The sequence below is a fragment of the Colius striatus genome, chromosome 5 (genome assembly GCF_028858725.1).
Source record: "Colius striatus isolate bColStr4 chromosome 5, bColStr4.1.hap1, whole genome shotgun sequence".
Classification (NCBI taxonomy): Eukaryota; Metazoa; Chordata; class Aves; order Coliiformes; family Coliidae; genus Colius; species Colius striatus.
In genome coordinates, this window is record NC_084763.1 from 13,835,534 (window position 1) to 13,859,106 (window position 23,573).

At 36.1% G+C, this 23,573-nt stretch overlaps 1 protein-coding gene across 5 annotated transcripts in view; it reads right to left on the reverse strand.

The window, feature by feature from the left end:
* The window catches only part of ATP2C1 (ATPase secretory pathway Ca2+ transporting 1), a 50,821-nt gene that overhangs the window by 12,367 nt on the left and 14,881 nt on the right, over window positions 1-23,573 (reverse strand). For 4 of the 5 annotated variants that reach the window (XM_061997353.1, XM_061997349.1, XM_061997351.1 and 1 more), the window contains 16 exons: window positions 21,435-21,545; window positions 20,425-20,541; window positions 18,822-18,911; window positions 16,023-16,058; window positions 15,107-15,168; window positions 14,628-14,736; window positions 11,665-11,820; window positions 11,069-11,137; window positions 9,318-9,393; window positions 8,832-8,898; window positions 7,623-7,747; window positions 5,689-5,786; window positions 4,455-4,550; window positions 4,263-4,352; window positions 2,758-2,862; window positions 957-1,113 (listed from right to left, as the gene is read on the reverse strand). In XM_061997353.1, the coding sequence (XP_061853337.1) occupies window positions 957-1,113; window positions 2,758-2,862; window positions 4,263-4,352; window positions 4,455-4,550; window positions 5,689-5,786; window positions 7,623-7,747; window positions 8,832-8,898; window positions 9,318-9,393; window positions 11,069-11,137; window positions 11,665-11,820; window positions 14,628-14,736; window positions 15,107-15,168; window positions 16,023-16,058; window positions 18,822-18,911; window positions 20,425-20,541; window positions 21,435-21,503 (1,522 nt within the window). In that variant the 5' untranslated portion in view covers window positions 21,504-21,545. Of the gene's footprint in view, window positions 1-956; window positions 1,114-2,757; window positions 2,863-4,262; window positions 4,353-4,454; window positions 4,551-5,688; window positions 5,787-7,622; window positions 7,748-8,831; window positions 8,899-9,317; window positions 9,394-11,068; window positions 11,138-11,664; window positions 11,821-14,627; window positions 14,737-15,106; window positions 15,169-16,022; window positions 16,059-18,794; window positions 18,912-20,424; window positions 20,542-21,434; window positions 21,546-23,573 lie in introns of those variants that run through there. The other variant, XM_061997354.1, reaches the window with a different exon arrangement.

Sequence of the window (23,573 nt, forward strand, 5' to 3'; positions counted from 1 at the left end):
TCTTTTATACAAGAGGATGAAAGGGAGGATCAGTTCACTTTTATTTTCTGCTTCATTTCTTTTTAGAGAAGCAGATTTCATTGACTACATGCTCAATATTTTCTGAAATGTCTTTTAAAGTGGGAATCTTAATTCAAATATATTTGAATTACACTACAGCTGTTAGGCAAATGCATATTCATCTTTTTCAAAACATTATCCTACACATTTTTTGTCAGTGGTCTGATGCAGACAGAATGACTGTCCCAACAAAACAGCACAAAGATACCACTCCAGGCACATCCTCTCAGTTTCTAATAACTTGCATCCTATGAATTTCCTGAGCCATAGAGTATCTCTACCTTAAGAAAAAAAAAAAGTTAAAAAGCTGTGGATGGACTTCAAGGCCTGGAGGTCTTCTGAGGCCAAAAGAAAACTAGTCATGTACAATGCTTGTCCACAATCACCTCCCATCGTTCATCTTGGAAAAAATACTTTTAGTTATATCTGAAAAGCCTACATAGCTTGTTATAAAAAGGTAATTCTAATGGCATCTCCTGACCTGCCATCAGTTGTACTAGCCTAACTAAAAGGTGTCAGGAGCCAAAGGAAAAGAAACATATTCACATTTAAAAAAAAATCCACAGACATTTATAACAAGATCTTGAAGCTTTTAGGTAGCAATGTACCTAGTTATGGTATATATCAGTTAGGCTTACAGGCAAGAGATGATGGGAACCACCAGTGCCATTTCTCACCCTCTGCGATTCAAGCGTATAATTACACAGGTCTTTGGCAACAGCACCTGTTTCTCCACTCACCCATTTTAAAGAATGACTGAATTACCCAGTGGTGTTTACTGAATCAAATAATTTCCTAGTGGTTTTGGTTGTTCTTGGGTTGGGTTTTTTTTTCCTTTAAACAGTAAGTAGTGCCATTTTAGGAATGGCACATTTTAGACCCAGAAACAGCCTTACCCCTAAGTCCTGCAGAGCCCATAGATGTCTTCTCTTGCTGGTATTGCTCTCTCTGTTGTGGAACAAGAGGTAGGGTCTGTCCTTTACAGTTATATGATGTACAGTACCTGATGACTTGTTCATAAGCACCTTTCATAAAGCAAACTTCAGGTTTGTCCTAAAAGGAAAAATGAATTATGTGCACACGTATGTATGCATATACAAATATACACAAGTACATATACATGCATAGGTAAGAATGGCATAGCTATACTTTCTTAGGAGTCTTTAGAACAAGTTACACTTCTAAACCTAAAAATCTGGTCTTTTGAGTATCTCTATACAGTGTATGTTCAATTGGTCAAAAAGAGCCAAGCTAATGATCAGTGTCTCATTTCAGTAGCCATCATACACATTAGACACTGCCAGTCACAATTTAAAGATGCCGTGCTAAGGACAGAAATTAAGCCTAGACAGAGTATTACACTTGAAAGACATTTAGCTCATCATTTGACCAGTCACACAGATCAGTATCACCCATATCCTTGTACCACACCTAACAACTCTTAATACTTTACAGATAGCCATCTAGCCTTGATGGTATCAAGGGACTGAGAATCTACCAGCTACTCTGAACACTTAACTCCAATGCTAAATCAACTCATCCTTTCCCTTCCCCCCCTTTTCCATTAAGAATTGCTGCCTCAGCTCAATTTCCAGTCACCAAATCTCATTCTTCTCTCCTGTTGAGCTAAAAAGCTCTTTAAGATACCTACTTTCTCCCTGTGAAGCTATTAATACACAGCAGTCAAGTTATCACAACCTTTCTGGTAGGCTTAACTGACAGAATTCTAAGTTTCTAAACCCACTACCTTTTCTTAGCCTTCAAATAATTTATATTTCCTTGAAAATTTTTACCAATTTTTCATCAATCTTTTAAAAATGCTGATACCAAAACACACACAGAGTAAATTGTTACATGGATGAAAATCCCGTAACAATTCCTGCTCTTTATACAGACAAGGTCTATACAACTATATTACCCACAGAGATAAAAGGAGTGAAATGTTTTGTTTCCAAAGCAAAGATTTTACTGTGATACTTGAAAACTGTCAGCATGATTTTTTTGGTCAGAAGTACTAAGATGTTTTCCAAAACTCCCAGATAAGGTCTGTTGTTGCACATATTACCTAGAAAGCTCCAGTTATCAGAGTGGCAGTGGCTATGTCAATGTAACAAAACCATTCAGATTGGTCTAAATGACATATGAATGCAAATAAGTATGTGAAAGCAGCAGAAGATTAAAAAAAGAGATTCAAGAATGGTTTGTACTGATAATCCAGGACACCTCCAATGTCAATAAAATCTGCCAACATTGGGCAATGTCCTGCCTACATCTAAATCTGAAACTGTGTTTTGAAACAAAGAAATTTTAGTGTTGAACATCAATGCAACTTCTTGCTCTCAATTCATTATGTAACTATACAGCACTGAAACAGCAGAAGATTGGCAGAATTGCTTTAGATGTTTGAGAAAGGAGAAGGAGGAAGAAAAAACAGCCAGTCATATCATTCAAAGTCTCAAATATCAAGGTACTTAAAATAATTTCCCAGCATGACTTTTACAGAACATATTTATTGTGATTCTTAATCTTCACTTCAGAGCTAGAAACTAAAACTGTGTCTAGTTTCAAACCCTATTCCCAGGGCTGTAAGCTACTACCAGTGTGCCATAACTTCTGAAGTGAAAGATGAGGATATTAAACAAGGTAGAAAACTGCTCTACAGAGTCAGTGCACAAGGAAACAGCAACTGAAGTTTACCTGCTGTGTTCTGTGAACACATTTAACAGCCATCCATTTTTGTTCTGAGCTGAAGGGATATTCAGCCTTTCTTATGTAGTCTTCCTGGAGTCCATCTAAACCCATCTGTAGGAAACAGAAGTACCAACCACCACAATGTCAGGACTTTCTTGTTTCAAATAGCTGTGCAATCTGTTGATTCGTTGAGATACCTTAGTTAACAATCATTACTTAGTAAAAACCAGCTTCATCACCAAAGTTGCTTTTGAGTGCACTGCTCCAGTAAAACAAACTTCTGACATAATAGCCCTGAAAGAACCTAGAAGCTTCTTTCAGGCTTCATCCTAAGTCAGATGACTTAGTGCTATATACTACTTTTGATCCAAGGATCTTGAAATACTTTGTAGATTATGACTGTCCACAACCACAAGTTGTGCAATGGCTAGCAATGTAGGTCTCAGTGTTTTGGGGTTATATATATTAAATCTTTCTATGTTATTTCTCTGCTACAAGGGCCTACAAAAAAAAAACTGTAACACAAGGCTATGGCAAAGTTTGGAGCAAGGAAATCACTGACTTTAAGTTTGAATAATCGAGCCTAAAATGATTGTTTTTTTAAGAGATCAGAACCACACAAACACTTAATCTGAAGTCAAACATGAGAATCCCAGCCAAAACGCATTTCACTTCAAATGCTGTTCTCTCCCCACCCACGATGCCACTTGCAGCATTCCACACACTACTCTTAACCAAGTACAAGAAAGCACCAATTAAAGAAGGTGCAGAAGCAGTGGCCTGCCATAAGCCATTCTTAGTACTTACAGAGCTTCACAATTCCTTCACTACCTCTCTTTCTGGCAAGAGACACAAAAGACTCCCATTCTTCTCAATTTCTACGTGCTCTTACTAAAATTATATCACTCTGTAGGGACTTGGCATGAGTCTCAGTAAGAAATAGACATATCTCAGGCCCCAGTTACACAGAAAGAGAAAGACTGTGACACATTCATCTTTCAATGTTTTTGAGTTTACTCACTTTCATAGAAAAAAAGATCAAGTGTTAAGATGCCTTGCCACATTTCTCAGTGCTGTACTGAGTGTGTTACAGCAATGTAAAAATCCCAAAACTTCAGTCAGTGTCCACAATTCAGACTACCTGTGCCCCAAGCTTAAAAGGCACTATAAATGCTGCAGTCAACAATATATCAGTTAACAACTTATTGCTTCTGATGAGAACTGGGAAAGAGACAGCATAATCAATATTCAAGAGGTAAATTAGCTTGTGACAAGTGAAAAAGACACTACTAGGTGCAGCAAGATAAAAATAAAGATTTTCCTTCAGTTCTCAATAATTTTCTCTCATCTTTCAGTATGTCACCAGATTAGAAACACAGGAGATCAGCAGTTGCAATACAAATCTAGGAGACTCAAAGAAGAAGCAAATGAGACAAAAAAAACCTCAGACCACAACTTCTGTATGTGCTTCCCACCTGCAACGAATCCAAGAAACACCATCAAGCACGCACCTTCATAGCAAGTGCAATTAAAGCCCCTTCTGTTGGTTTCCCCATTAACGTGTTGTTTCTAATCAAAGCATCATTGCACACGCAACCGGCCTAGAAGATGAGGAAGGGGAGAAAACAGAACACAAAGTAAATGCCACATGAAGCTCTTGTGCTACACCAATTAAAACTCACTTCTCTGTGCCAAGATCTTACCTCAACAATTTTGCTAATGGATGGGTTGTTATAGCCATGAATAACTTCACCGTCGAGCATCACTTCTCCAAAGCGGTTATAACCAACTCCAGTAACCTGCCAGATAAACAGCCAAAGGCAGTCTGCAATTTAATGTTCACCAGGCTCATAAACTGTTCTAATTTCAGCTTTTTACTGTAAACTACAGAAAATGTAAAAGGCCATTCATAATGATTGATTTTATTTACTGTGAAGATATTCTCCTACTCAGCTGCTAAGGTAGCAGGTACTAGATTAAGGAATAAAATCTCTCAGGGCAAGCGAGTTCAATGAAATATGTTGGAGACCTATTTCTTTTTAAAAGTAGTAACTTTATTCCTTAGCATAAGCACACAGTGTATGTTGCTTCCTTACAGTATTAGGCATGTTTTCTTCTTCTTTCTAATTTTCTTCCTCCTATTTGTCTTTATCCTGGTTAATAATGCATACCCCCTGTGGGGAAAGGGAAATACAGAGCAAAGTCCTACTTTCATCCAGTAAGAAGAAAAGAAATAATTTAAACAAAACCCATAGTTGAAGAGCCTCTCAGCTGAGACCTCAGAGGTGTTAAACACAGTAGAATTGCATTTTTAGTGCACAAAATGTAGGCATGCCACTAGGATCCCAAAAAAGTCTTCATGTCTATAGACAATATATTTTCTAGCCTTTCAAGTTCTATTTCAATTAGGAAAAAAAAGATTATTTGACCCAGATGTAAAGAAGTTGTGCTAGTAGCAAAGAAAAGGCAATTTCAGCATTCCTATAAAATTTTAAGATAAGAAAAACAAACATCAGGCTACATAAAGAAATATAGGTAATGTTGTAACGTGCACATTTTATTTTTCTGCACCTTCAAAGGCAAAACAGCCTCAACCTTCTGTACTGAAGAAAAACACAATCTCTCAACTTGTCTTTGTACTGTATGTCAGCCTTTGTCTTTTATTGCAACTACAGCCATGAAGATTTTGAAGAACTTAACAGACTATACAAAAAATTCTTCAGTAACCAGAAAAGGCTTGGAATAGCACAGCTCAAAGGCTGCAATACTAAAAGAGCTGAAGAACAGAATTAGCTGGAAGTTGAGGGATAGGAATTTGGTGGAACAAATTTATGCTTCCTTAACCAATGCTTTACCTGCAATATGCTCAAGAATGGTTCAGCTGATACACACAAAGTAAAAAGGAAAATTATAGTCTAACGAAGTCTCACTACATACCTCAGCATGCTGCCCATCTGAAGTAAAAATATGAGTAACAGTCATTTCATTCTTTGTCAGAGTTCCAGTTTTATCGGAACAAATTACATTGCAACAACCTGAAATAACCAATTAACATGTATAAGGCAATGCTTGTTTAGAACAATGTAACTAACAAGAACAAAAGTATTCAAAATGAGCAAATTTCTAACAACACAGCAGCTGTCCTTGGAAAAAAATAAAGTGAGATTCAAAATTTCACCTATTAATGAATAGCTGTACAAGGTTATTCACAAGTTTGTCCAGTAAATTAAAATCAAACTAATGAAAATCCCAGATTCACAACTCATCTGAAATGCTTCCATTCACTACCTCTCCTTAATTTTACTCTCTGTTTCTCAAACATTACTGAAATCTCACTTGTGACTCATAGTGAGGAAGAAAGCCAAGAGTGTATTTTATAGTAGTCATTCTTCCTCAAGAACTGCAACATCTATCTACCACTACCCACAACACTTTTGTCACAGAACTGTGACTTCATAAGATTTGCAGGTTTAGTAGTAAGATTGAGAAAATTAGAGATGTAGATTTTGTATTTGCCTTTTTAAGTCAAGGAAAGAGTATTTTAAAAGAGTGTTACAGTGTCTTGACATTTTTGGATGCAATAACAGGAATTGCAAAAGCAACAAAACACCTTGCAACACTGATGAAATTTGGCTAAAGGCACTGGAAAAAATATTTCCCCATCTTCAAATCCAGCAGAACTATTTAACTCAGTATTTCTATTTCCTTTCCATGTCCCGTGCTTTACATGTTTCACGATTGAAACTGCATACAGGGTGTTTTTAAGCACTAATGTTGTTAAGTTGGCTTAAGTTTTAATAAGAGTAGCATAACATTCTGAAAGTACAATATGATTACAAACCTTTTCCAATATTAAAATTTAGATTTGTTTCCAACTGTCAATGCCATTCCTAAATTTACACCAAAGTTTAGTTTAAAAAACATTTTACAAGGCTTATCTTACAGCAGACAAGTAAAGAGAGCACTCCATAGAAACAATCACTGATGTGGTTTAGAGTACTGCTGTTAGATGACTTCATTTCAGTGAAGTTAAAAAATATACTTAACAGGGTCCACAAAACCATAGACCTCAACTATACTTATGTAAAATGCATGCAACTAGAGAAAGACAGAGAATCACAGAATTGTAAGGGTTGGAAGGAACCTCTAAAGATCATCCAGTCCAACCCCCTACTGAAGCAGGTTTGCCTAGATCAGGTCACATAGGAATGTGTCCAGTCAGGTTTTAAAAACCTCCAGAGAAGGAGACTCCACACCCTCCATGGGCAGCCTGTGCCAGGGCTCCCTCACCTCAACAGGAAAGAGATTTTTCCTTAAGTTTAAGTTAAACTTTTTGTGTTCCAGCTTTTGTCCATTACCCATAGTCCTACCACTGGATACTACAGAAAAGCGTTGCCCCATCCTCTTGACATACATCTTTTAAATACTTGTAAGTATTAATGAGGTCCCCAATCAGTCTCCTCTTCTCCAAACTGAAGAGTCCCAGATCCCACAGTCTTTCCTCATAAGGAAGATTCTCCAGTCCCCTGATCATCTTGGTGGCCCTGTGCTGGACTCTCTCCAGTAGTTCCCTGTCCCTCTTGAGCTGGAGAGCCCAAAACTGGATACAGGACTCCAGATGAGGCCTCAGCAGAGCAGAGGGGGAGCAGAACCTCCCTCAACCTGCTGGCCACATTCTTCTTGATGCATTCCAGGATGCCATTGGCCTTCTTGGCCACAAGGGCACATTGCTGGCTCATGTTCAGTTTGTTACAGGCATACTGCTCTCAAAACAAAGAGTACTAGGCTTATTTTAACCATTAGTCATCAATATTTGTTTTGATTTCCTAACATTTGTATCAAATACTATCTCTAAGTTAGTCTAGTCATACCTAAAGTTTCAACAATAGGCAGCTTTTTGACAATAGCCCGTTTCTTCACCATTCTCATCACACCAAGGGCTAGAGTCACTGTCACCACAATTGGGAGTCCTTCGGGGATTGCAGCTACAGCCAAGCTGTAATGAAAGTAAATATATAAATCTTGTGTTACAATGCCCCCCATGAATACATAGTAATGACACATTCACACTTCAGAACATTGTTTCTGTAGCTATCTGTTCACAGAGGTTAAAAGTGAAAGGAAGCAGAGCTGCCACGTCATTCTAGATGTATACCATTCATTAAAAGATACACACTGAAGATGGTAACAAATGCAGTAACTCATACATTTCTACTCATTACTTATGCAAAACTATGAAGAAAAATTGGGGGGAGAGAGAAGTCAATTGTACATTTGTTTTGCCTACACAAAACACTATTTAGGACTGTGCAAAGCAGCTCAGATTGTAAAGAATCAGTGTAATCAGCAGTAAACAGAACCAGGAAATGCCACACTTCAAGTGACCACTGATTACTGGCCATTGCTTCCAGACTCTGATGTGGCAGCACACTAAGTGCAGGAATGATACAGAAGGTCATTTCAAAACACAAACAAATACAAACCCTGACAACAGTATAAACAAGATCACACTACCTCATTACGCAATGCTCATAGATGCAGCTCCTAGTGCTTTTTTCCCCCCTTTCCCTCCCAAAAGGGGACACCTCCAGAGTCTGATCCAGTCATTTCAAGATACACTTCTGCCTTATGTATTGTCCAGGTAACTAGCAACTCTGCAACATTTCCAAGAGTACAGAGATTCTCTAAACTCAGTGTTATTCTCAGCAGACAGCACCCTGAGATGAGGTTTCCATCATATGCTACAAATTGAGCTAATGAACTACACGGGCTTGTAGTAACTTTGCTTTGTCTGGTGCCATTTATAAAATTGCTTTTACTGTTTTTACTCAGTGATGGAAATTTCAACTGAATAACTCCATCATCTGTTTGCAGTAAGAACTTACTGTGCCATTAAAACAGAATATGAATTTGCTTTTTTACAGCACAAAGCCTATTTTCACTTTGCATTATTTATGTGAACTTAGAGGCAGGGTTTGTGTGCAAGCATATTATAACACACATCGCTAGTTTTCGGATACTTGCTGCAAAAACTCTACCATTCTATGATGACCTACACTATCTAAAACCACAAATCTTACCTCACTCCAATTGTGAACATATCAAGGATATGCTTTCCTTGCAACCAGCCAACCAGCATAATAACTCCTATAAAGAAAACAGTCATCAGCAGAAATATAAAACCAACATGTCCTGTAAACTCAGAGAAAAAGAAAAAAACTCAGCACCAGCCAAAATCAAGCTCATCATTGAGCTACCTATAACACATTATTACTTTTTTCACTGTCAAAGCATGACTCCATTAGTATGGCAAAGGTGAAGAAAACTTCTGCCAGAAAAATTGCCCAATCATACCAACAGTGAGGTACACATTTATGCACCAGTTGAATCAAAATGTAAAACACATAACATTTTGAAAGGAAGCACTCATGATGAAAGATCAGTCACATTAATAATCTTCATACTATTAGTGGCGTGAACTCAAAGTAATCAATAAAATTAGGAGACAAAATGCTTTATTTTCAGTTACATAATACTTTGTAATTGTTTTATGTAAATTCTCTTACCTATTATACAAAAGGAATACAAAGAAAGCTGTTTTCCCAAGAGATCCATGCTCTTCTGCAGAGGTGTCTTTGGAGCCTTGATGAGCAGTAAGCATGCAGCAATTAAACACATGTTAAAAAGCAGGAAATGAATCACATATTACTTTATATGTACAAATTTCAAGGCATTGCCAGTGAATAAGATGACTAGTGAAAACTGATTACTCTGTTCTATTCTTGGATAGAATTCCAGAAGATTCAAGAACACTTCAATGAAATTAAACATTTATTAGAAGTGTTCTTTGAGAGCTTTGTGATGAGTACAGCAAATCTAGTGCAAGAGGTCATATCAAATATTTTATTTAAAAACAAAACAAAACATGCTGACTAAAAGTCTCTGCACTTCTTTCAAGAACAAAAAGTTCTTGATAGCAACTGACTTTTGAAGAGAGAGGCATTAGAGTTCTGGAAGGCTGGTTATATCTCAAAAGAAATCTGTTAATAATTTGCAAAAAAATCAGTTTAGCCAAACAGAAAAAACTATGGAAACATCTAGATAATCTAGTGCCAAAAAACCCACAAAAAGGCATAGAAGAAGGGAAATAAAGCAAAAATGTTCATTAAAATAACAACAGAAAAGGAAAGTGGGGTTTTGCATTGTATGCCAGCAAGTTTGAGTTTTTTAATAGTAATATATGGTAGACTACAGTATAGAAAGCATGGCAGAAAAAGAAGACAGGGTCATTGGAAGATCATCTTTGTTCAACAAGTTATGAGAAAAAGCGTGTGCACTCTATATGAGAAAGCTGGTATCAAAGTTTGATTCACTCCTAACTTCAAGGTTTACTTTTAAAATGGTATTTCAGCATGTTGTTGCTGTAGAATGCTCACATAGCATTCTTTTTCTTGGTCGTTTTTTCATCAATAATTAAACTTGTTACAATACAAACTAAATACAATTGAACAGATAACCAGATTTCCCTCATCTGTGTATTAAAGTGGATTCCACTTTGAGAACTGGACAGCAGTATTCCCTTGAAAGGAAGTAAGGCACTGTAGCTAAAAATGTGAGGTCAGTGATGTTCTCCTGACTGATGTATTTAATGCTCTTAGTTGCTCCGTTTTGGCAGATTTCTGAAATGCAAATATCTGAGGAAAAAAGTGCTGCCTATACTATGCTGATCATGTCCTGACAGCTGGAGACAGGCTTAGGATTCTGCATTGGTCAGACAGTCAGAGAAGAATCTAGAAGGCCCTGGATATACAAAGCACTCAATAATCTGAATTCCCATGTGGATCAATTTAATGCAACCAAGAAAAATCTCCGTGGGAGTCTGGCACACAAGGCAAAGTGAGCTTATAAAAGGATAAAGCGGAGATCATGATGCAGCAGAACACATTATGCATAACCCCAAAGTACACTGGTAATCAAGGCAAAACATAAGTGGTGTTCATGCAGCACACAAATCTGTCATACAAATCCCTTCTGCACAAATGTAGTTCCACTTAAAAAAATAAATTGCAATGAGATTTGTTCCATTGAACAGGTTCAGAGTATTATTCCCACAGTTAATATTCTGAGGTCATCTATGGATGCAGTGCAACCTATGGTTGCACTGACTGCAATTACTGTTTTCATTTCAAGAGAAGAAAGAAAAACATTAAAGGCAATGCAATGAATTTAAAATACATTATTATGGAATACATTAATTTTTTTAAGGAATGAAATATACACTTACAAGTTATATATCTGTATTTCTATTCACTCTTACCTCTTCTGCTTGCATCATTTTGAAAACCTCCCCAAATTCAGAATTTTCTCCTGTTCCAATAACTATCCCCTAACAAAAACAAAACAAACACCACAAAAGAATAAAGATGACTCAAATCAGAAGTTTACTTTTAATGTTACTGATTGCTCTTGATAGCTTTGACTCAGACAGTGAGCAAATGTCATTTAGCCTGCTATGATTTTCTTAGCTTTGGTTATAAAATCAATTCTTAGCACAAGTAGGGAATGTTTCTACTAAAAAAAATTTCTCAAATAGGGGAACATCTATCTAACACTAGTCTGAAAATCTCAGATACATTAATCTTGTTCTAGAAGCAAAATACCACATCCTACAAAGAAGTTTTGCATCACCTGCTCCCCACAAATTAGAGCTCTCCTGACACTAGATCCATTTTCTTTTTAAACTGGCATCTGATGGGAAAAGCTCTGCAGTGTTTCACGGTAAAGTCTTCTATATTTCTAGTAAAAGTTTCTATTGCCATTCCATTTCTATTGTTTCAGAAAATCAAAATATAAGTAGTTATAACAGTACATTTCTCAGTTGATAGGTAAACTTTAAAAATAACTGCCTTTTACCTTTGCTTTTCCACATCTGACCAATGTTCCCATGAAGGCAATATTGCTCCTAGAAGTAAGGTCTCCATTGGTTGCTGCTGGCTGAGGAAGTGTAGATTTAGAGCAAGGAGCTGTTTCACCTGTGAGACTGGATTCATCAATAGAAAGATCCATAGCCTTTGAAAACAAAACAGGTAAGAAGCATGATAATCTTTTCTTAAGTAGCTTGAAGTATTAATGAAGTTTCCCAATTTGTCAGTATCGACCCTATTTTAAGGATAAACACAGCAAAAAGCACTCCTACAGAATATTGAAGCAATGCAGCAAGCTCTCACTTTGAAGATGCAGAGTTTACTTGGAATTTTATGTTCATAATTGGTTTTTCTATCAAACTCTCATGAGGTTGCAACTGTGATGCATTCTGTCATCAAACAAAATAATTAACTGGGAATACAAGTGCACATGCACATTTCAGCGCTTCCTCTGTCCACTTCCTCCTACTGTGGTCCACTTAGAACTCACTAATAAAAACTGTATTGCACACATTGGTTTTTTCCTGATAAATTCTCCGTAAGAAAAGTGCTATTCAGACAACAGTCACTCAGACTAGAAGAACAGAGACTGCCTTTTTCGGTTTTGGAGGAGGGAGTGGTAGTTTTTTGGTAGCATGTGGGGTAGTTAGAGAAGGAAAAGCTAAAAATTAATTATTCTGTATGAATCAGATGATAAATTAATAAAATAGTGTTCTGTAAATACAATTCAAAATAAAAATAACTGATAAAAGACAAAAATGTCTTTTCTCAGCTGACAAATTTGACCATCTTAATGTATTGGCTTTAACACATCTTGAACAAAGCCAAAGCCTGAATCACAAAATTATGCTCCCAAAAGTTAAGTAAAATGATTCTGCATTATTAAAAAGCATAAAGCCATTACTGCTGACCATATCATTAATCTTAAAAATATTTTTTTCCAAAAAAAGTGTTTAAGGATGCATAATAAAACATAATTGTCTAAACTCTTTGAAAGAAAAACACAGGGAGTAAACAACCAGTTACATTACACTCTGTACCACCTCACCACAGCAGATCACTCTGAGATTCAAGTTGAAGAGTTTCTGGTGTTTTGGTTTGGTTTGAAGTTGCATGATAACTCTGACCCACTCTGGTTCTAGCTGGACCACAAAATGAACACACACAGCTAGATCAAAAATAATTTAGTCAATGTTAAAAGAGGATAGTACCTTGACTAAACTGTTTTCAGAGCAGTTAAATTGCTCCAATTCCTGCTATCCTCTCACACAGTTACCACTGCAGTACCCACCTTAAAAAACACGGATTCTGCATCAATGAAGGAAAAGATACTTGTAAAAAACCACAATGACTCTTTCAAAGCCATAAAAAAATTATTTCCTCTAGAAAAATCTATAGCAATGTTGTATTTCCAATCTATTTCTCAGACTCCAAGATGTAACAGGATGAAGATGTCCCTTTGCTGTTCAGACTTCACCATGAGCCTTGAAACATTTATCATCACTACCAAAGCCACTGTGTTCAAAGTCTACACTGTTACAGGTATCTTAGTTCCTGATGTAATATTATGGCTTTAGAGAAGATTACTTAATGGACCACTCAAACATACAGAAAAGTTAGGCCAGGTAAGTCTTCAAACATGTGTTGGAAAACAAGATTGTCCCCACAAGATTAAACCAGTGAAGAAACATCTCACCTATGTGAAAGGCTTCAGAAAGTAAACAGTGCCTGCTTACCATTTTTACAATTTTCTAGGACAGCATCAGTCAGAAGATGCATAAGAGATCTATCTCTTTTTTCTGAAAGTATGAACTCCATCTCATTTTTTTTAAAAAGCTCACCACCTCATAACAATGTCCAGGCAAGACAAGATGAAAATAAGATGATGCACTCTTATTTCAAGTGACCCACAAGAGTAGTTAAGGATGACACAAATGTTATTCTGGTGCAGGGCTACAGACAACAGAGCAATTTCTAACTCCTATTCTGCTTGCATGCTGCTACCACAGCCTGCTACAAGCTTATGGGCAAGAAAGTAGATGCTGATGCAACAGTTTCATACAGAGACTATACAACTGGTGAGGGAAAGAGAAAATGTTTTCAGTCACAGAAAACAACCCCACTCAAGTACCAACTATACTACAGAGGCTAACAACAGATAATTCAGACAAATTTCTCAAGATTGCCACAAATTTGTCTCAGAAACTACCTAATTTAGGCTTTGTCTCAAAAATGACCACTGATTAATTGAGTATCAACCATTGATGTAGAGCTCGTCATATCCAAAAGTTACTTTAACATGATAGATTACCCAGATATTGGGCAACTGGAGGATGCCCAATCTGACACAAAGTAACACAACATTATTCAATCAAAGCAAATAATATATATACATTCCACTTCACCTTTAGAGAATCTGAAAGCTACTGCTTCAACCTCAGGCACTTCCAGCAGTGCTGATGTTAGAAATTAAATATTTAAATGAATTAGAAGATAAAACAATACTAATGAAAAAGTGTCAGAGAGAAAACAGTACATTGGTAATTCCAGAATTATTATTTAAATATTACATTATCAGAGAACACTGAAACATTACTCTAAAGATTAAGACAAATAAAGACTCAAACACACCTGCAACCCGCTGCAAAAATATCTTAGAACTCCAACTGAAAACAATATTACACCATGTTTAACATTGAGGAAAATGTACTCAACTAAAATTTTCAAGGTTGCATTGTTACATAAAAATTGTTTCCTCTCACATTCTACAATAAGAAACCACAGATGCTGCTAAGAATGCACAACCACGTTTGGAAAAGAATTATTTCAAAATTTCTATCAAAATAATTGTGGATTCCAAAATCACTTACTGCACTTCAGTATTCAGTGGCTATGTCCTCTTCCCCTGTCTCACAAAAAGAAAAGTTACTACATATTAAACGAGTCAAATACCTCAAATAATCGCAGATCGGCTGGAACTCTGTCTCCAACTGACAGGCAGACTGTATCACCTGGAACTAAATCTCTTGCAAGTGTATGTTCCATCCTACCTTCTCGTACACTGTAGGTAAAAAACACAAAGAGCAATAAGAACATCCTCTCCAGCATTTTGCCTGAAAACAACATTAAAAGTGCTGACCCCGCGTTGCAAGGTTACTGGTTTCAGCAAAATATTATTTCCAATTTGCTCCTTGCTCCTGAGAAGTTACAAACCAGTAACATCATTTGAAGGGTTCACAGGGGCAACAACGTGCAGCAATTTTTTAGGTTCATAAAATCATCTTTAAAATGAGCAATAGCAAAGTCAGTTCTATGCCAGCTAAGAGCTTGGCATAAAGGTCATCAGTTTAGTAAAATGGTTTTCATTTATTCATTTCAGATTAAACTTAATATCACTTAATTTAGGACTAAAAGGACAGAAAATGACATACCAATGGCATTCTGGAGGCACAAGTTTACTAAGCTCTTCAAGAGATTTTTCTGATCTGTATTCCTGTGGAAACATTTTTTCAAAAAATGAAGCAGATAAAGATTTTTTTTAAAAGGCAAGAATTAAACAACAGTAATATCCATCCACATGTAATGAACTTTATCTGATCTCATTAGTAAAGCTGCATTAATGTAATATTCTAACCAATACAAGTAGAGCGGCCTGTACACAGTTCTATCTTTGATGCTTCAAAAAGCAAATATGGTTCAGACTGAAAAACGGACATATTTGCCACCATGCATTCCTTTTGAAATAACAGCAGACATGCTTTGAATTTGCCTTCAGTGTCTTTGCAGTGATGCTTCTAAACACTATGATCAGACATATGATCAAGTTCTACAGTTTAACAAGTTAGTACCAAAACACTGTGTTCAGGCTCCCAGCCCCTGGAGAACTAAGGTAAGGTAACTCATCTTTAACTCAATAAATCAATTACAGATTTAAGGTAAATAAAGATATATAAAGCACAATCACAAAGCAATTTGCCAAATAACACTGTGTATTTACAGAATGAAAATAACTTTTTTACGACTTAGAAAATAACTTACAGGTTTTTAAAAATTCATATATAAAATTGATGCCAGAGATACATTTTCAAAATCTATTCTCTATGAAGTTAAATATTAAGTATTTTTACACTGTTTATTCTCAGTGCTTCTTTACAGGTACTCCTTTCTCTTTTCTATCTACTGATAGAGATGCATAAATGTCAATGTAGACAAAGCAGAAAACAATCATGCACTTCAGAAAAGGCAAAAGACTTGGACGAAAGCACAGAACTCTTGACTCAATCCTTCACAGCATAATGCAGCAAAGCAGCTACTTCAGCCTTACATAGTTTACATAAAACATCTTACCTGAACGAAGGCAACTGTAACAACAATGAGTATTGCCTGCAAGAAAGCAAAAGCGGGTGAGGCAGAATTCTAAATGAGTATGAAAATAAGTGATTATATGTGGTTTTGCTCAACCATAGTTATTACTACATATTAATATGATAAAACTTTCTCAGGCTCAAAATTACTCGATATCCCTTGGGTTTGTTACAGAAGCAATGCCATTACTATTTACAACTGCACTATTTACATATCTACATCATGTCCAACAACTCAACCGAACGGGATATTAATAAGTACATAGTGGTTTTGAACAAAAACTTCTTCTGCTCAGTGTCTTTAGAAGGTGAGGAGAGACAACAGTGCAGAGAGATCCATGACACAAATAGGAACATTGGTCTGAATGAACCATGGTGTTCCCTGAAGAGAACAAAAGTTAGAAATGGGGTGTTAACTGCTACAGAGCCTCACAGACCTGGCTTCATGCAAATAACCTGATAACAGAAAGACTAAGAAAAACCAGAAGACTAGAGATAAGATAGCTGAAGAGTGGAGTCAGAAAATGTCACAACAAGGAAAAGAAAGGAGAATGGGATTTAAAAACTCTACCCATGACTCCCCCAAGACAGGACACTGAGTGCAACCCAAATAGTCAAGATGCCAGAGATCTCTTAGTATCCCATATCACATACAATTCTAGCCACATTTTAATATAAAGATCACGGGGATTGTAAGCATGCTGATGTGAAAGTCAGTGAATTAATGAAATCTAACAAAGGTCAATTTTGTGTAAAGTCTCATCTTTCCCTTTGGTACACTCTCAAATTGAGTTTTGTTACATGGAACTGAATTTTTTGTGAAAACTGAGTTGTTAATACTGATTTCTTACAGAATCGTAACACAATGTCCATTAATTAAGCCTTTAAAGTACACACAGAAAAAAGCTAAAATAAATGCCAAAACTCTCTTGAAGAACTCTTAGGTACATCAAGGATAAATCTGCTAAATCTGCCTTGTGATACCGACACCAAATGAATACTGGGGAATAACGACATATATTCCTCTTTTGCATGGCATATTTCAAGACCCACCTGGACATGTTCCTATGCGACCTGATCTAGGTGAACCTGCTTCTGCAGGGGAGTTGGACTAGATGATCTCTAAAGGTCCCTTCCAACCCCTACCACTCTGTGATTCTATGATTTCCACCACAGCTACACATGGTTTTTGGAGGCAATATCTTCTACAGTTCACGCTACCTGGCATAGCTTTGCATTCCCAGCCTCACAGCTTGGGTCTCTGTGCAATGGCTTGTGTCAAGAAGCCAATTTCCTCCAAATGGAAAAAGGTATGTAATTTTTTGAAAAAAACATCTTCCTCAGTTCCCAGTCCAGATCAAAAGTTTTCACAATACATTTGTACCAGCAGAGCTAAAAAAATGGCAAAAGCTGCTGAAGCCAGCATTGCACAAAACAAAATAATATGTAATTGATCTTCAGCAGCAAAATAGTTTTGTCGCTAAGGCTCTGAGCACAAATACACAGAAAAACTGCACTATCATCTGAAAATGAAGCAAACCAAATATTCACTAGGTGATACTGGAGACATTAATAACTACAAGACTAAACGGTACATTAGTTAGAAGCTAGACAAAAACCACAATTCATGAACTTTAACTCAAGCACAATTTTTCTCGGTATTTTAAAGACACCTTTGCCAATGTTCAGGAGGCTGTTAAAGATTCCTTCTCAGGTTGTTGCACAGGATGCAGAAATTACCGCTCCCTTACACTAACTACCCTGTCCTTTTCTCATTGCCTTGCTCAAGACCATTAGGAAAAAGACATTAGGACACTAATCAAGGGAAAAATACCTCACAAAATAATTCAACTCTCAGCCACAATAATTAAATACATTTCATAATACAGTAATTTACCTAAATACAATTTAGGGACCCAACAGGTCATTCCAAACAAACACTATCCTCAAATTAAAAACTGCAAGATCTTTCCTTGATAAAGTCACATAGTTTATCTTCCAAAGAAAACTACTATTTCTAAGAACTAGAGGGGTTAGGAGCAAATCTCCACTTACACTGAGTTAATTACAAAAGTAGAAGTCAACACAGAGAGTGCAGAGGTCAGTCAAGAAGAAAACCAGGTAGAATTTGCCTCTGATCGTATAGAAATTTCATTTTGCACTTTTCACTTATCAGCCCAAAAAAGTCAAATGGATTACAGTTTTCTTCTCTGTGTCATTTCCAGTGACAAATGCTTAGCAGTAGTATATTTGGCTCAGTAGTTTAGCATCCTATTTAACTGCAAGCTTCCTAGGTAGAAGATTCAACCTAGGATCTTCTCAATAATAAAATAATTTATTATTTCAGCTTCTTTCTTCCTTCTGATGTTTCTAAAGAATTCAGGTTCTATTTCTTTTTCATGTTTTAAAGGATTACATCTTTCAAGCAAATTCACAGAAGGTTTATGTTGGCTTTAATTTGAAATTAAAGCATAAATTAAGATAAAAATTACACAGAAGACACCAAAAATGGATTCTCTGAACAAATCCTTAAAGACAGGCATTTCAACCAAAGACAAAGATGTAAGATGAAGTCAAATAAATATTTGTGGAAGTTTTTGATATGTATTACTGCTTTCAGTCAAGAAAAAAAATAAAATCCAATAACAAGCTAAGCAGATTTAATGATAACATACAAATCAAACTCACTAATTAGAACCAAGTGATCCCATCCAACATTGAAAATATACATGGACATACAATCTGAAGTACTTACAACAAAGATAAAATTTCAGTTCCTTACCACAGTGATACTGACAGCATCATCAAACTGATGCATTAAAACACTGATGACTGCTGATGCCAGGAGAAGCATAATAAGGGGATTTTTAAACTGAAATGAAAGAACAGTAATTCAGCAATACTCTTGACAGAAAGACCATTTTCTCCATCCCTCAAAGCACATTTGATCTATTTTTGAAACACAGCATTCTATAACTAAAATATTTCTAACCTACTAGTGCAAAGAAAACCTGACTCTGTACAGCTCAAATATTTATTTGAGGTTTGGTTTTTATTAATATCAGAGACCTTGAATGGACTGTATTCAATACATAACAGGAAAGTGTCTTCTATTTCTTGACTCACATTTTTAAGACAAACACTAAATCTACTGTATTTGTTTATACTGTATTTAAATATACAAAAGACTGAAATATATTCAAAATGTCTTTGAGGTACCAGGCTGATCCTGTTCTGAGCAATTGATCACTACCAAGACAGCAATTTATTTCATAACTTTGAATTCATGATTTCTTGTTTTACAAGGCATTTTCAGATCATATGCTTTCTTCAGATTTTGAAAGCAAAAATAATAAGTGATCTTGCTTCTACATGACAGCTGGTTGCTAACAGTAATTTTTTTGAGAATGTTACCAAAAAGATCAATAGTATAATTAAAGTGAAGAACATTCTAAAAGCTCACATGATATGCATCTTCAAAGCAAATATGTATCCTATCCTATATTAATGAATCCCATCTAAAGTAATATGCTTTAGAAGTGTTCTGATGCTTTTAATTTGCCACTACACACGGGAAAATAAAGCACTAATGCCAGAGGACAGCTAGCATGTGATAACCTTCCCACTGCTATCATCAATAGTGTGCTGAATATCTTTTTAGTCATTCCCAAGTAAAAGTTTCTCTGGAATTAATCAAGTATTACTTCAGGGTTTACCCTAGAACTTAACAGCACTGCTGCTCAGACAAGGAACAGGAAACATAGACCAAAATGTTTAACACAACAAACTCAGAGAAAACTTCTGTGTGAAAATCTGCTCTAAATATCTTGCATAGCTGGGAGGTGGGAGGAATTAGCAACATTGCCACACCATTTTGAGAAGCTGCACACTTTTTTCATATATATGTATCTAAATCACACTGAGTGAAAATAAGCCTCACATTTGACTTTTGTCAATTCTTAATATGGGAATCAAGGCTGGTCCCATCTCCACCTTCAGTTCACAGGCAGTGGTTTTGCTTTTTAAAATTCCCTTTGTCTATCAAGTTATTCATTCTTCACGTTCCATTTAAATATTGGCCAACAGACAACAGTTGAGTCTTTGCCTACAGGGAACTTTGTTCTGCTTCTCCAGCCCTTAGGCTAGTTATGAAATATATCCTTTGGCTAGTTATGAACATACATTCAAGAACAAATCACGTAATTAAAACTCTGGCATAAGCTTTTTCAATAGGTAAATTAGATATGAATTATAGAAGTTGCAATCTCCTATCTTACTAAAGTTTCTCCACTTTTATCAGAATATGTGCACACACATGAAAGCTAAGCAAATTGAAATAGAAACTATTGACAAATATTAAAACCAAGAAGGACAAGAATCTTAACCTGAGAAATGTATTTTTTCCACAGTGGTTCATCTTCACTAATATCAAATTCATTCCATCCATGGAATGCCCGTCTATGACAAACTTCACAGTTTTTTAAGCCATTCTGAAGATTAGCCTATTAAAATAAGCAAAAAACAATAAAAATCAGCAATTACACTGATAAGTTTAGACTTCAAAATAAATTCTAACAGCAAAATATATAGTCTCAGATTATACAAGGCTGTCCAACATTGGCACTAATGTTTGTGCAACAATAAAAAATAACTAACCACTATTTTAAAACTTGATTTGGTAGTATGTAAAGAGATTCAACAAAAAAATTTACAGAACTACAGAAGGAGATGATGTTTCACATCTCTAAATGATTGCTGATCTCCCTGCAGTCAAACCGTGGGCACAGTTCAGACTCTTAAGGATTATATCAGGAGTTCTGTTACTCTGCCAAATGACAGCAATAGCTTCAGTCTTCAGCTGTCAGTGACCAACATTTATCATGGTGTACTTCTCAAGCAGTCAAGGCTACAGAAAATGAAAGAACAACATCTATCATGAAAATGAACCCAGATTCAATGCTTTATAAATCTGTCAACGGGTAACTTTCTCGATCCTGTTACTTCACTTAAAATGGAAGCTACCAAACCGAATTAAGGATGTTACGGATTCCTTAGAGACATGGAAGTAATAGCTATGAAAAATGGGACACGGTTCTGGAGGAAGATTGGCTCTAAGATTTTTATTAACAAAAAGCAATTTTCAAAGCATAGAGAAATCCAAACATTTTCAAGTTGAATCTCATCCCTTATCCAAATATCTCATTTTTTCTGAAAACTTTAAGATTAGAGCATTTCAAGTAACAATGTAGAAATTAGCATATTTTTAGAAGTAGACAATAGCTAATATCAAACTATATGACAATTCTTAGACTTTCAATGACATCTGTCCTTAAGGAACACGAAACTTACTGCTTGGTAACATCCATGCACTCTTACAAGATGCAAAATCACTTACTTGCAGAATGCTTGCTACTTCATCAACTGGCAATTCACTTGCTTTTTTTGAAGACAGTACAGGAATCATTGTCTCATTGTCATCATCAGGGATTTTTTGAAGACGTGCAACCTAAGAAACAAAATGAAAGTCTGAAGAGAAAGGCATTAACACTTCAATTCAAACAACATACACCAGAGCAATGCAGTATTAATGTCATTAAAAGGTAGGTTTTCGTAACTATTGCACTTATAGATTTTTTTTAAGTTCTGCTAATTTTAAAGCAGTACCACTTGCAGTAATAAGACAGTGGACATGAAACTAAGAAGACTAATTTCTGCAACTAGATGTTCAGTGCCAACAAAGATTCACTCCCTGTCCTTACTTTCTACTCATTAGCAAAGGCAGTCTAAGTAGAGCTATTGACACTTTTTTGTACACAAAAAAAGGCAAAACAACATTAAGAAAACTTTAAACATGAGCACAGATGCAGGTGAAGTCATAAAACTTGACTACAGTACAAAAGCTTCAAATCAAAATGCTATAAAACATAATGTTTTCCTGAGATTTCAGGAAGTGAAGATTTTGTGAACTGCAGAACAATACTGGTTGTACAGCTCAGCACTGCTTTGACATTTAATGAAGCTTCAGAGTTTCCAAATTCTTGAGAAGCTTTAAATTAATTGAGAAGCTTTAGTCATACTCTTTCTTCTCCCTCACTACCTAGTGCAGCCACAATTAGTATCTCATGCATTGTGCCACACACATTCACTAACTTATACAGACACCTAACATGCAAACATGCACACCACAGAAATGATTTGCCCATTATACTTGCACAGGATTTTAATAGGTGGTTTTATGCCTCATATAAACCTCCTCAATGGATGTTGACACTTAAAAACACAAGATAAAGTACTTCAAGATGACAATACACTAAAAGACTCCAGTATTTTTAAGCCATAAAAAAGTATGATGATCTTTGTTTCCCATACCACTCTGTTTGCCATGCACTCAAATATGATAGTCAAGGTGAACTCTACTCTATTTGTTCTTCTAGATGCTTTCCTAAACAGAGAAGTCTGCACAAAGACTTCATCCCAGGGGCCCAAGAGACCAACAATGTCAGAACTGCTACAGTTGGAACTCATATGCTCTTGCTTTCAGGAGAAATCATTAGATACTCTCTACACTTGACATGCTGGTTTACCATTTCACTAAGAACTACAAGACTTATTCCTTCACTGTAGTTTGGAGAAGGCCCATCTAGAGACTAAGGTGAGAGGCAGGGTGGTATGGAGTGTGGGTTTGAACTCTTGGGGCAAGAGAGTTGGCAAATGAAAGAACTGCACCTTAACAATGTGTTTTCTGACCTCCAGAAAAGAGGGAGCCCCTTGGGCCCCACTCAGCTTTCTGTAGCCTGAAGACAGCAGGATGGAGCAGCTAGGCTGCTGGAACGCAACTCAGGAAAAGCCATGAATGGTAGCTCAGCTACTCTGACACACCTTCACTCCAGTTCCCATACTTCATGCCTCTGAAAGAGTCTCGTTCTGTTCTTTACAATGCATTTACAGAAACACCAAAATCGGAAACTCTGTGGCCAAATTTTTATAGTATTAGAAAATATGTGACTCAGATACACATTCTGCTTGGATAGATACGTATTGAAACTTTACATATATATACTGATATAAGCCTTCTTTTAAAATATTGGTGAATATACATTATCATACACTATATACATTTACAAAAATTATCTAGCAAGTCATCATTTCCAAGTATTTTTATACGTTCCAAAGTAGACAAGAAAAAAAGTATTTCAATCATCATTCAACAAAACAACTGATTTTTCTCTCTCCACATTTTAGGTACGTTTTAAAAATAATTATTACTTTCAACATTAGAATAAAGTCATGAGTATAATTCTGTTCCTAACAAGAGGTCTTCTTATAAAACCCAATGGTAACAAGCCCTTACATCAAAAAGGTTACACTATTCTGGACCAGAGGGACAAACATTTGCTCTGCAGTTTAAGGCTTCTCACAGAACACAGCATGTTGTAAGACTTCCTCCCCAAAACAGAATTAGTACTAAAGCAACTTAAGCTGGCCACAACAGCAGTAGAAATGGGTATTTCATTTCAGAAGAATACAGACCTTG